This window comes from Anabrus simplex, chromosome 8 (assembly GCF_040414725.1).
Source record: "Anabrus simplex isolate iqAnaSimp1 chromosome 8, ASM4041472v1, whole genome shotgun sequence".
NCBI classification, from domain to species: Eukaryota; Metazoa; Arthropoda; class Insecta; order Orthoptera; family Tettigoniidae; genus Anabrus; species Anabrus simplex.
The window spans coordinates 121,558,540-121,571,626 of NC_090272.1; the positions used below are offsets into that span (position 1 = coordinate 121,558,540).

Genomic DNA, 13,087 nt, shown 5'->3' on the forward strand with positions numbered 1-13,087 from the left:
TGGGAGTAGTACCACCATATTAAGTACGAAATAGGTTTGTGATTAGTAGCAGCAGAGAGTGGTTCCGCTCTGGTTTTCCAGTACCCGTGCGTCGTACCCATGTGAGCAACACCGCGGGTCTGGGCGTTGCCCAGGTGGCAGATTCCCTATCTGTTGTTTTTCTCGATAACTTGAACTATGTGATCTACAAGCCAATACGTTCCTACAGACCAGACGAGAAAAGGGATCACACTTTTTTTAAAGCTATCCAGGGAAAAATACCCACACAATTTGATCTAAAATGACTTCAAATTTTAGGAGCACGTACATATGTGAAAGTGTTTTTTATTCAATGAAATTAATTAAAAATCAATATAGAAATCGACTTGCAGATTCTTGCTTGCTGCATCTTTGAGATTAGCAACAATAGAACTGGAGGTAGACATTCGTTCAATTGTAAATGCAGCTGATCGACCACACTACTCCTACTAAATTGTCCTTCTTTAAGTTTGGTTTCGACTACATTATTAATTTCAGTTTGTCTTTAGTTTTTTCTTTTTTTGTCATTTGTCAAATATGAATTCAAATGAACTGACATTGTTGGGTGCACTTCTTCAAAATTCAATTGTCCTGAGTATAATGGTATTTATTTTTAATTTCACTCTTTTATGTAATTGAAAAATAGACTTTAAGCAATTGAAATGATCAAATCTTCATTTTAATTGAACTATGCATACTGGTATCTCAGTTCTTTTTGCAGAATTTTACGAAAATTGGCCTATTATTAAAGTGCGGCCCGCGATCATGCCTAAGGTTTCCAACGTGGCCCTCGAGCCCGAACCAATTGGAAACCCCTGTTCTAGAGAGCTGCGAGATCTACAGTTTACCTACTACTGCGAGAGGAGCATTCTCTTATAAACCAGAGCGCTCGCTATGCATGTTACTTCGGTATTCACTGGAAACATTCGGAAATTCTCGCGATTATCACGATCCGCCCAATCAGTGCATTCGTGGAGCGATATGTTGCACTTTCTCTGTTGCAGGTCATTGGTTAGCTCTTGGCAGATATGTTTTTTGTGCCTATGTGTGATATCGTTACTGAACTTATTCCAAAGTTCAATATTCAGCGATATGGAACATATCCACACGTGGATAAGGTCGTTCAACTCCTACAGTGTCTGTAACGTGAGGTAAAGTTAATTTCTGAAACTCTCCTACGATTTCTTGGGAAATGAAGACGTATTTTTGGACATGATGTTTCATATTTCGGCCTGCTGGTAGGGATCCAGGCTAGAAAAGTTGGCGTGTCGTTCTGATGGATTTCGTCCGTTTACTTAACTATTAACGTGTAGGGCATAGGTCGGCGGTTGCAGAGTAGGCTTCGGCCTACAACAGGCCACGGCTGGTCCGTGTTCCGACAGCTCTGCACCCCGACCAACCAACCGAGCAGAGGAGGGGTGACCACGGACCAGCCGTGACTCTTCGCCTCTCTATTTGGGAGACGGAGGGGGACTGGTCCCCACCGTCGGCTGTCCTGAGAATGATTTTGTGTGGTTTTTTTTTCCGTTCTCCTGCACTAAAGCGAATGCCGGGTCAGTTCCTAGTATAGGCCACGGCCGCCAACCCTCTCACTTTCACTACAAATCTCCTCCATTTCAAATCTCCTGGCCTGAGAGACGGCGTCACCGTCTAAGAGGTCCGCCTCCCCCTTCAGGGGAAGAATGAAGGCAAGCCCAAGGTGTGCCAGGTGGGAGAGGTTCCGTGCACTGTCGGGGGATTGTGGATAACTGGAATACAATTTTGGGTGTACAAAAGGGACTGAGATTACACGCATTGTCCGATTTAGATGCAATAAATGACATTCTTTTGCTAATAAATATTATCCCTCATATTTAATCGGAAGTTTTGATGTAGGCATTGTGTGACGTACCCACTTGGCCCACAGATGTATGACAAAATTAGAACGTGGCGGGTCACTTTAATATTAAAATAAATAAATGATATGTCATTGTTTCTCCATAAACAGTATCCCAAGGGCGCCGTCTTCAAGCTTATGGCTTGAAAACAAAAGTAGATAATTAATAATAATAATAATAATACGTAATGAGACTCAAAAAACTCCCAGGAGTGAGGTGAACGGAACACAAATCATTAAGTACACTAACTTGGAATTTAAGGATCATTAATAATCACTTCATTAAATACAAATTAAAACAGCTATTTATTAAGATGAAAAACGTGACGTAACGGCGTTTTAACGACATCTGAACTTACGGAAGCAAAAGAAAAATTGAATGAAGTTAATTTTTAAAATGAACCGTTGCGCGAAGACTTGCAGTAACTTATGCCATAAGCTCACCATATGTAGACTCTGTTGTCTTGAAGCTGATGATATGTGGATCTCGTACCGGCTGCCTTCTCTGTTGTTGGATTCCAGTCCTACTTCTACATTTCCTGTCCTTAACACTTCCTACTGTACTCCTTACATAAAGTCATAATGAGTCCTAATTTTAAGTGCAAAACCACCATGGGTTATGTTCATGGAGAGAATACATTCGTATTCTTCCGTATTACGGAACAGTAGCGTAGCTAAATTCATAATAAAAGCTCTCCTCCCCTATACTAGTCAGAACCGGTCTCCCGTTGACTACCTCTCGTCATTGAGATAACAAGTCCCAATTAGAGTAACTTTTGAGTAGAATATACTCAGATGCGAAGTGAACTAAGTTAAAATCTTCTCCGATGTGTAGACGTAGAATCGTAGTAAGAGTATCTTCCAAGCGTGAGAATCAGCATCAGAATGTCCGAATACAAGTGACAATCTGCTCACGAGTTAAGAATACGAGTATGAATGTGAAAACGAATGCTAATGCTAATAAGAATCTGAATCTGAATGTCCTCTCCAGCCCTTGTCGGTGGTATATATCGGTTCAAAAGTCTCCTTCCATCAGCCATATCACATGGTCCAGTAAGATTCGAGGTCTCATCCCCTCTCCAATGTATTGCTGTGAATCCATCACGTTGCTTCATTACGTTCATTCACATAGGCTGAACTTTCCCGCTGAAATAACGCGTCCCGAAGCGGAGTTTGAAAAGTGGGTGTTAATAATGTATCAACTGTCTCTTCATGAGGTAGAGAGGGTAAGGTCTCTCGTAACCTAGATGACGTACTTTTCCTGGAATTGGGCTGAAATTAGCCTGCTGACTCTGGTCACCTCACAACAGCTATTGGAAAATTTACTGCAAGTTATTAATATGCATGATGTTGAAATACTTTACCCAATAATTTGTTCGTTCAGAATACGTTATAACTGCGATACAAAGAAATGAAATGATGATTGAAATGGATGATAAAAGCCCTATATATATATATATATATATATATATATATATATATACATATTAATTTAAACATGACCTATCAGTGATTAAATATATACATCTTATCAATTAAATATATAGTTCAATAATTAAAAACATTCAGTGATGTCCCAAACATCACAATTGTAATAGTGTAAACAACTTTTAGTGTAAACATTTGTATAAAATTCCTTTTGTTTTGTTGGTAATGCGAAACTCCTGTGATGGCTGTAGGCCTACTCGGTCCACTGCTCTCCCCGCTGTTCTCTACTGTAACGCCACGTGTTATACATTATAGGTATATAATTAACAGCCGGCCCCGTGGTGTAGGGGTAGCGTGCCTGCCTCTTACCCGGAGGCCCCGGGCTCGATTCCCAGCCAGGCCAGGGATTTTTACCTGGACCTGAGGGCTGATTCGAGGTCCACTCAGCCTACGTGATTAGAATTGAGGAGCTATCTGACGGTGAGATAGCGGCCCCGGTCTAGAAACCCAAGAATAACGGCCGGGAGGATTCGACGTGCTGACCACACAACACCTCGTAATCTGCAGGCCTTCTGGTTGAGCAGCGATTGCTTGGTAGGCCAAGGCCCGTCAAGGGCTGTAGTGCCATGGGGTTTGGTTTGGATATAATTAACAGGGTTAGGATTTTTAGGTGCAAAGTTCAGATGAAAAAAGTTAGGGAAAAGGTGCTCGAATAAGGTAAATAAAAGGACAAAAGGTGCTAGTTTATTCAACTAATTCAACAATTTATCTTTCCTCTATTCTAGTGCATTAAATTATCACTCATTAAAAGAAGGAAAAACATGAAGCTGTTGTACTTCAAGACATTAAGCGTCTCTACATTATTAAAAGTAAGTCTGTTTCTATTAGGAGATAGAATGTCTTTCTAGATGCTAAAGCTTCTTTCGACGTCCACAGACACCAGTGGGGCAAACCTTGTATTCACTCGGAATGGCAACTCTAGAAATGTGATATGGCGAATTCCTCAATGTTTGTATTCTTCTGAAGACTAGACTCAACTTTGTCTTTGACAAAGCCATCTAACTGCTCCCTCACGGAAGTAAAAATATCCCATTGTTTTTTCTTTTCCAAACCTTGTTCTTCTAATCGTTTAATAACTTCAGTCAGGTACTTTTAACTATGGGCACAATATAGTTCTGTCTGCAAATTATGTAATTTCTCGGGTAACAGAAGTTGCTGTGCTTTGGAAATTGCACCTGCGTCGGCTGGATCCAAAGAAAGCACAAACTCTCTAATTTTGTCAAAATTCTCACACAACATAGCAGCACTCATTCCACGATCCCCAGCGAGTAATGAGCGGGAGATTTGGAAGGGGCAGGCCAGTTGTTTTCCTGTAGGCGACAACAGGACTCGGATCTTTTAGTAGAATCTTCTTCAGGGCAGAGATGAATTGATTTGCGATGTCGTATTCGTTCCTTATGGATTCACAAATCCTGTGAAGGTCATGAACCAAGCATGTCACATGCTTCAACTTAGGAAATAAAAGTTTCAATTGGTTAACAACTGAAACCACGTATGGAGGTTGGTCCGTAACCACAAGAAGAAGTTTTTCAAACTCGATACCAGTAGGTCAGAGTTTTGGGCAGAAGTCCATAATCGATTGCATTACTGTACTGGCATTGGCTTTCTGCACCTCATAGGCCTACATTTTTAACAACATGGGCTTAACGTTCTCCCTGCTAAGGAAAAAAAAAATGTTCAAAACATATTGTTCCACTGAGTCTATGGTTTCATCCACCACGATTCCCACATCACAATCAGACACTTTCTCCTTGATTCTGTGTATGGTTTCTTGGTAAACAGGCTCCATGTAGTTTTTCTTAAAGTACTCTCATCGGGCATTGACATCTTTGTGTATTTTTCCAATAAATCCTGTGAAGGCTGGATGGTTCACCTTATTGAGTGGAATTCCTGCTTGTGTAAGAGCTGCACACAAATCAATGTTTAGTTCCTTCAAATTTTGACTTTTTGAAGAACTCTGTTGAAACGCATTTCATAATAGAGGTTGCTGCGATTTGTTTGCTTGAAGAGTCTTGTTCGTTTGAAGCTTAGAGTTGGAAATGTGTTGTTTGATGCAATCTCGCTGGTGTTTTTCATCTAACAAAATTCTTGAATCACAAATAGTATATCGCATAACAGTTACATCAGTGTCTATGAAATCTTGTTTGAATTCCTGAACCAGAGCAATAAATTGGGCACTGGACACCTTTGTCATGGTAAAATTTACTCGTAGTAGTACACTCGTTTAGTAATGTAACAAGGTGCCAACACCAGTTCACTTGCTAACTCAATGCGACTATCACACAACTCACTCTTGCGCTCGCTCGCTCACTTGCTGCCTACACTCTCTTATAACACCGCGACAGTTACCAGAATGTTCTCATTCATGCTGGAACTGCAGTAGAGATGGGCGGTATTTAACATAACAGTTAAGATAACAGTGCTCCAGCCTGGTAACATATTACCAGAATAACATATTACTCAACTAACCCTGTTATATTTGTAATAGATAGCTGTTCTTCCTCAACCCTTCATTATTTCATAGTCATTCCGTCATTCTACATTACTTGATAATTGCTGAAGGACCGAGCTCGATAGCTGCAGTCGCTTAAGTGTGGCCAGTATCCAGTAATCGGGAGATAGTGGGTTCGAGCCCCACTGTCGTCAGCCCTGAAGATGGTTTTCCGTGGTTTCCCATTTTCACACCAGGCAAATGCCGGGGCTGTACCTTCATTAAGGCCACGGCCGCTTCCTTCCAATTCCTACGCCTTTCCTATCCCATCGTCGCCATAAGACATATCTGTGTCGGTGCGACGTAAAGCAAATAGCAAAAAAAATTGCTGAAGTTGTTTTAGTTCATTACAACTTAGCATGGTTCTTGATTGAATACCGTGTACTTGGAACACTGTTCCACCGTAACGAGTTTTCTGCTGAGGTAACAACCGCGCGTCCTAATACGTTTCGTTGTTATTCTATGGAACATTGTTCCATCGCAACGAGAGTTCTGTTGAGGTAACAGTCTGAGCTCTGTGGAACACTGTTCCATCGCAATGAATGTTCTGTCGAGATAACAGCCCAAGGTCTATGGAACATTTTTCCATTGCAATGAATGATCCGTGGAGGCAACAGCCTAAGCTCTGTGGAACACTGTTCCATTGCAATGAATGTTCCGTGGAGGCAACAGCCTAAGCTCTGTGGAACACTGTTCCATTGCAATGAATGTTCCGTGGAGGCAACAGCCTAAGCTCTGTAGAACACTGTTCCATTGCAATGAATGTTCCGTGGAGGCAACAGCCTAAGCTCTGTAGAACACTGTTCCATTGCAATGAATGTTCCGTGGAGGCAACAGCCTAAGCTCTGTAGAACACTGTTCCATTGCAATGAATGTTCCGTGGAGGCAACAGCCTAAGCTCTGTGGAACACTGTTCCATTGCAATGAATGTTCCGTGGAAGCAACAGCCTAAGCTCTGTGGAACACTGTTCCATTGCAATGAATGTCCCGTGGAGGCAACAGCCTAAGCTCTGTAGAACACTGTTCCATTGCAATGAATGTTCCGTGGAGGCAACAGCCTAAGCTCTGTAGAACACTGTTCCATTGCAATGAATGTTCCGTGGAGGCAACAGCCTAAGCTCTGTGGAACACTGTTCCATTGCAATGAATGTTCCGTGGAGGCAACAGCCTAAGCTCTGTAGAACACTGTTCCATTGCAATGAATGTTCCGTGGAGGCAACAGCCTAAGCTCTGTAGAACACTGTTCCACCACACCGAGGACAACCACAGTATTATAATTTCTGAAGCGTATCGTTATTCTGTAAATTCGTAACGTTAAGAAAGAACTCTGCTGAGGTTTATAATGAATAAAAGATCGAACACAGGTTATCCGACATAAAGGCATATTTCTCAGTGAATGACAATGTCAATAAATTCACTTCCTATGATATTCCTGATTAAGGCTGTTTTAAGTCTGCCGGACTGAGTGGCTTAGACAATTGAGGAGCTGACGTTCTGGCCCTAACTTGGCAAGTTCGATCCTGGCAGTCCGGTGGTATTTGAAGATGCTCAAATACGTCAGCCTCGTGTCGACAGATTTACTGGCAAGTAACAGAACTCCTGCGGGACTAAATTCCTGCACCTTGGCGTCTCCGAAAACCGTGAAAGTAGTTAGTTGGACGTAAAGCGAATAACATTATTGTATTCGTTTTCAGTCTACAGTCACTAATTTCAAAATTCCCAGTCTAAATCTGGGAGCCCACTCAAACCCATTCTCTTCAATTTCTACCGGTAGTCACAATGTAACGAAGATGACTCTGCATCAACTAGGGCCTGCTATGCAGTCAGTTTTTAATGAAAATATTGGAACAGTCATTGACATACCCACCGCATCCACAGGCGAAACCCCAGTCATCTCAACCACCACCACAATCTGTCACAGGGAAACAGACATCCGTTGTTTTTAAAACATTCATCCTGATAAATTTGTTCCTAAAATGTGTGGTCTTGTTCCAGTGTGTGATATTTTGTATTGCCTTCTCCTTCTCGATTTACTGATCACCGAATGTGATCTTAAACCGGTACGATTGTCAAGTGAAGAATTTGATTACGCACATTGTGCGGTTTGTTAATTGTTTCAACTTATTTGTTTTGTGTACTAATTCGAGACCTGATTTTCACGACAAAAGGCATTTATAACCATTTGCAATCTATGCCATATGCACTTTATGTTCACTGACTTTATATGTGATTATATATGATTATTGCTTTATTAAACTGGCTTTACGTTGCACCGACGCAGTTAAGTATTTTGGCGAAGATCAGATAGGGAAGGAATAGGAGTGAGAACTGGCCACCTCCTTAATTTAGGTACAGCCCAAACATTTGCCTGGTGTGAAAATGGGAAACCACGGAAAGCCATATTCAGGGCTGCCGACAGTGGGATTCGAACCCACTATCTCCAGGATGCAAGCTCACAGCCGCGCCTAATCGCACGGCCAACTCGCCCGGTGGTCTAGTACAAGGGGCGAGCCAAGTGTACATATAAAATGCTTCTTAGATTCAGTTTTGTCCTATTTCTGTATCATCTATTTTTTTTATCGGCAGTAATTAATCGAAACCGTCACGTCGCGGCTATAAGTGGAGGGTTTCCGGTTATTTTCACACCCAATTCATACAGCTGTCGATGTAGTATACTATAAATACACGTGAGTGTATGGTCAGAGACCATCCCTTCCACTGATAGCGCTGTATCACTCACCCGTCAAGATATCTGGCGCCTTCTAGTAACAACTTCGTTAAGTAATATTATGCTTTGCTAGTTTTGGAACATGCTATTTTTATAACATGTTTCTGGAACATGTTATCTCAGTGAAACTGGAATGTTGGAACATGTTATTGGAAAATAACAGTTTAGCCCACCTCTAAACTGCAGTCTCAGCTATTTCTAGTAGCTTTGAGCAGAACCCAGTCTCAATTCTCGGAGCTACGCGGGTGCGGTTGCTGACATCTCTGCGTCACCGTTCTCCGCCTCCATGCGAACAGATGATGTCTCCCACAGTAACAAACTCACATTCACGAACAGCAGGCTACTGATTCTGCTGGGATAGAATCACTCATCGTCAATTGCATTACTGCAGGCAGGCTACATTATAGCGGCAAAGCGAGAGAAAGAGTTTTTGTCGAACACACAATTATTTTCCATTCTTGCAGGTGTGCTTTCAACTCCCGCGCAGTGTTTACTGAAAGAGGTAGGCTTACTATTCGCACGTACACAGTAAGCTGAGGAGACGTTAATTGAAAGTTATATATTTTATATTGATTAGAAACCTTATAGAATACATTGGAATTAAACTTAAAAGAAAAAAAAGGGGGGACGGGATTATGGGCATAGTTGGGGGAAAAGGGGATAAAGGTCCCAAAAAAGGGGAAAAGGTGAGTGAAAAATGCCTTTTTCGCAACTAGAAACAAAATTTCACACTGTGATATATTTCCAAACAGCTTTAATTTACCCTAACAAAAAAAAGGTGTGCACCTAAAAATCCTAACCCTGATAATTAACGTATATTTTGAGAAGCTAGCTGTTGTTTGACGTCATCACGCCTAAAAGCCGCGGCAATGCCAGCAACAACTTTTTTTAATTTTGCTTGATGTTTTTGATTATTTATTTATTAACGTTATTTCTTTCCAGTGAGTTTCTGAACCATGGTTAGAGAACGTATTGTCTTCGTGCTGGCTGTAGCTGCACTCTTCGTCTGTCAGAGCGCAGCAGACACGCCCGCCAATTGCTCATACAATGATGTGCAAGGCAAATGGATCTTCTATGAAGGAGTTCGTAACAATACGAAAACGGAAGACTGTGATGAAATGGGTAAGTATCCTAACAGTAATCTAAAACAATTAAGAACAAACTAATGATGAGAATGGAGACAAACTAGCAGTGGCGTGCACTGAACCCCAGCATTTTCTTATTATTCCTTAAAACGTTTCTTTATCAAGTTATAAAAACTGCAAACAACTAAGTCAAGGCAAGTTGGCCTACAGCTGTCTCGATAATCATCTGTTCGCTTTTGCTGCAGTCCGGGTTTCTCCAGCGAGCTGGGTTTCTTTATCGGCGCGAAAGAGAGCTACCCCAGCGAAATTCAAGTCGCTTGGTTGACGCATGAGCTTCAAGTCTCTTTCTCTTGGGGTTGCGAGGTAATAGCTGTTGGCCTCACTCGAGGTTACGGCGGCAGAGCAGCTAGGGATAAATGTCGTTATAGTTAACACTCGAAGTGTTTAGCACCACACACCAGAGGCTACAAGATAAAACACTACAGCCACTTGCAGATAGTCTTACAATTAAAATAGCCATTTTATGAATAATCAATTGTAATAACAATATTGATTTTATTCTTGGATTTCGGCATGTATGAAGTTTTTGGTAGGGATTCATTGATGGCACGTGTGGAGTACGTTTTTCGATGCACGCGGAAAAATATTTAGGTTGCCCAGCATGGATACAAAGCCAAGCGCGAAGTAAAATAATTTTGTATTTGGTTGGTTGTTCTGTACGAGTGGGTTTGCCTGTAATCGTGGTATATTGTGAATTTTTTGTAGCGTTCCTCTTGGATTATAGGTGAAGTTTTTGCGAGTTCCGTGGCATTATTCGTGAATATAGCAGTGGTATACGTCGTGAGGAATATTTCCCCTCGTTTGTTTACTCTCAGTAAGCGAGCGAAACTGTAAAACTTCGGCAACGGTAAAATACCTGCTAAATTTTGCTCATTCAGTTTAGACAAATACAGTAGAGACAATACCCGGCACTTACAAATTTAGCCTTGTTAAAAAGGGAGACAATTCGACGCTGGCGGCCCTAGTGACCTGACCTGAAAAGTAGCGCTAAATTCAAATATCAATGGAAATGCATATACGAAAATGGACAAATAAATTACGTCTAGAAAGAAAGTGTTATTGAGATATTACCTTCGAAGTTGCTAAAGCAATTCTGGATACATGAAAGAAGAATTATTTAAAAGGTTATTATTCAAAGACTGAAATTAGACATATAAACAAGATGTGAAATGGACTGCTTTGAAATGGCTTCATCTTTCAATTATGCATTACTTGTTTTGCTTTAGCATTCCTGCCTGAACTTTTGCGGTTAGATTTGTCATTTTTCTCATTTTAAAAACATTTTATCATCACATTAAGACATTTGTCAATAAAAATATCGGCACTTTCCTTACACACATGATGCAATGAATTAACATTTAAAAGCTGGACAATTTTCCTCTTAATATGAAGCCTACTAACAGAAAGAAAATCTATACAATTAGCATCAAAAACATTCAAAACTTCCCTATAAGCAATACCTGCTATTATATTAGGGTAAAACAAATTTGCACTATCATATTGCTTCAACAAAATGTATGCATTTCTTAGATCACCCATATTTTGTTCAGTGCTTGACAACGCATTACGGTATTCCAAATGGGGTAACTTGGAACACAAACAGCCACACACATATACATATGTATTTTCCTGAATTAAATCAAACCCACAAATCACACCTACAACAACACATCGGTATTGAAGGTTAACTGCTGCACGATACAATAAAATATGCGTATTATAATATTTTAAGCCAGTTAAAATATGGGTCGAGCAGGTAAGAAGGTTATGAAGTACTACAAACATCTCTTTGTCACTGGAAGAATATATATATGTACACAAACACAATATTACTTACCTACATTTTTTTGTCACGAGTGTAACGGAAGAAAGACCGCGCATTCTTCTCTACTTCATAGTTACTGCAGCCAAACACAGCACATACCTTTCCCCTCATGTTGAGAGGAGATATCAAGGAATGACACACGCTACTATTTAATTATATCAACTCACTGAAAACGCATAAATAACACCAAACACTTCACACACGAATACACGTACTCGTATGACAGGATCAGTAGTTCTCAGGTCAATCCCCTAGAGAGAGCTCTAATAGCTGTCCCACGATATCTCGCTGAGTGTCACGTATTGTCTCTGCTGTATCTGGTTTAGGTTAGGCTTTTAAAGTTAAAAACCAGTAAGTATATTTCTGTGAAAACCGTAACTGTACTATTACGAAGGTGTGTTTAATTCAAGTACGTTTAAAAAAAACTGCTGTAGCTTAAAATTTGATGGTACCGGTACCGTCACTGCCGTGAAAATCAATTTGGAAATACGTACGAGTATGTGGTTGAAAATATTCTTATTCAAGTGAGTCATAATAAGTGCGTTCTTTAATATCTTAATCTGTTTACCATCCAAGGTTGGTTTTACCCTCGGACTCAGCGAGGGCAGTGTCCTGGAGCGTGAGACTTTGGGTCGGGGGATAAAACTGGCGAGGAGGGCCAGTACCTCGCCCAGGCGGCCTCACCTGATATGCTGAACAGGGGTCTTGTGGGGGAATGGGATGATTGGAAGGGATAGATAAGGAAGAGGAAGGAAGCGGCCGTGGCCCTAAGTTACGTACCATCCCGGCATTTGCCTGGAGGAGAAGTGGGAAACCAAAGAAAACCACTTCGAGGATGGCAGCTAATCACGCTAACCACTACACCACAAAGGACTAATACCGGAATCTTATTTATTTATTCTCTGATCTGTTGCTTTTTATATTCCCGCGTAGTTATCGAGTGAGTTTATAAAATAGTAGTGATGGGCTAGCGACGGAATCGAGTAGAATCGAGTAATGTGCTCTTAGAATCGGTATACTCGACTCCAGACTCGAGTCCAAGCATACTAGTGTCGCTATCTGTGGACATGTCTTAGAACTAAAATCTATTGTACTGTACTGGATTTCACGGCATTCAGGGTCACTCACAGAATATTTTTGTGATGTGGATTGCAATATGTTTGCTGCTGATGATTGGTTTTATTGAGTCATCGGTCGTCAATCATTTGATTGTTACGATAATTATCATAATCATAGGCAAAATATTTATGACTTACTAACAAGCAGTCAACTTGAATGATAGACACATAGGACCGAAGATGAGCGTGGGATGGGGACAATTTCCACACTGTGGTGGGGACCTTTTCTAATGTCGATAACGGCAGTGTTCTATTATTATTATTATTATTATTATTATTATTATTATTATTATTATTATTATTATTATTATTATTATTATTATTATTATTATTATTATTAATTTGCAGCCTGGAATTACCCACCAGGGATTTGTTGATAACTGTGAAATTTTATTCTC

The 13,087-nt window shown here is 40.7% G+C and overlaps 1 protein-coding gene across 1 annotated transcript in view; it reads left to right on the forward strand.

Annotated features, from left to right (window-relative positions):
- LOC136878873 (dipeptidyl peptidase 1) overlaps positions 1 to 13,087 on the forward strand; it is a 78,835-nt gene that overhangs the window by 16,379 nt on the left and 49,369 nt on the right. The window contains exon 2 of the mRNA XM_067152431.2: positions 9,544 to 9,723. Within this exon, the coding sequence (XP_067008532.2) occupies positions 9,558 to 9,723 (166 nt within the window). The 5' untranslated portion in view covers positions 9,544 to 9,557. The remainder of the gene's footprint in view (positions 1 to 9,543; positions 9,724 to 13,087) is intronic.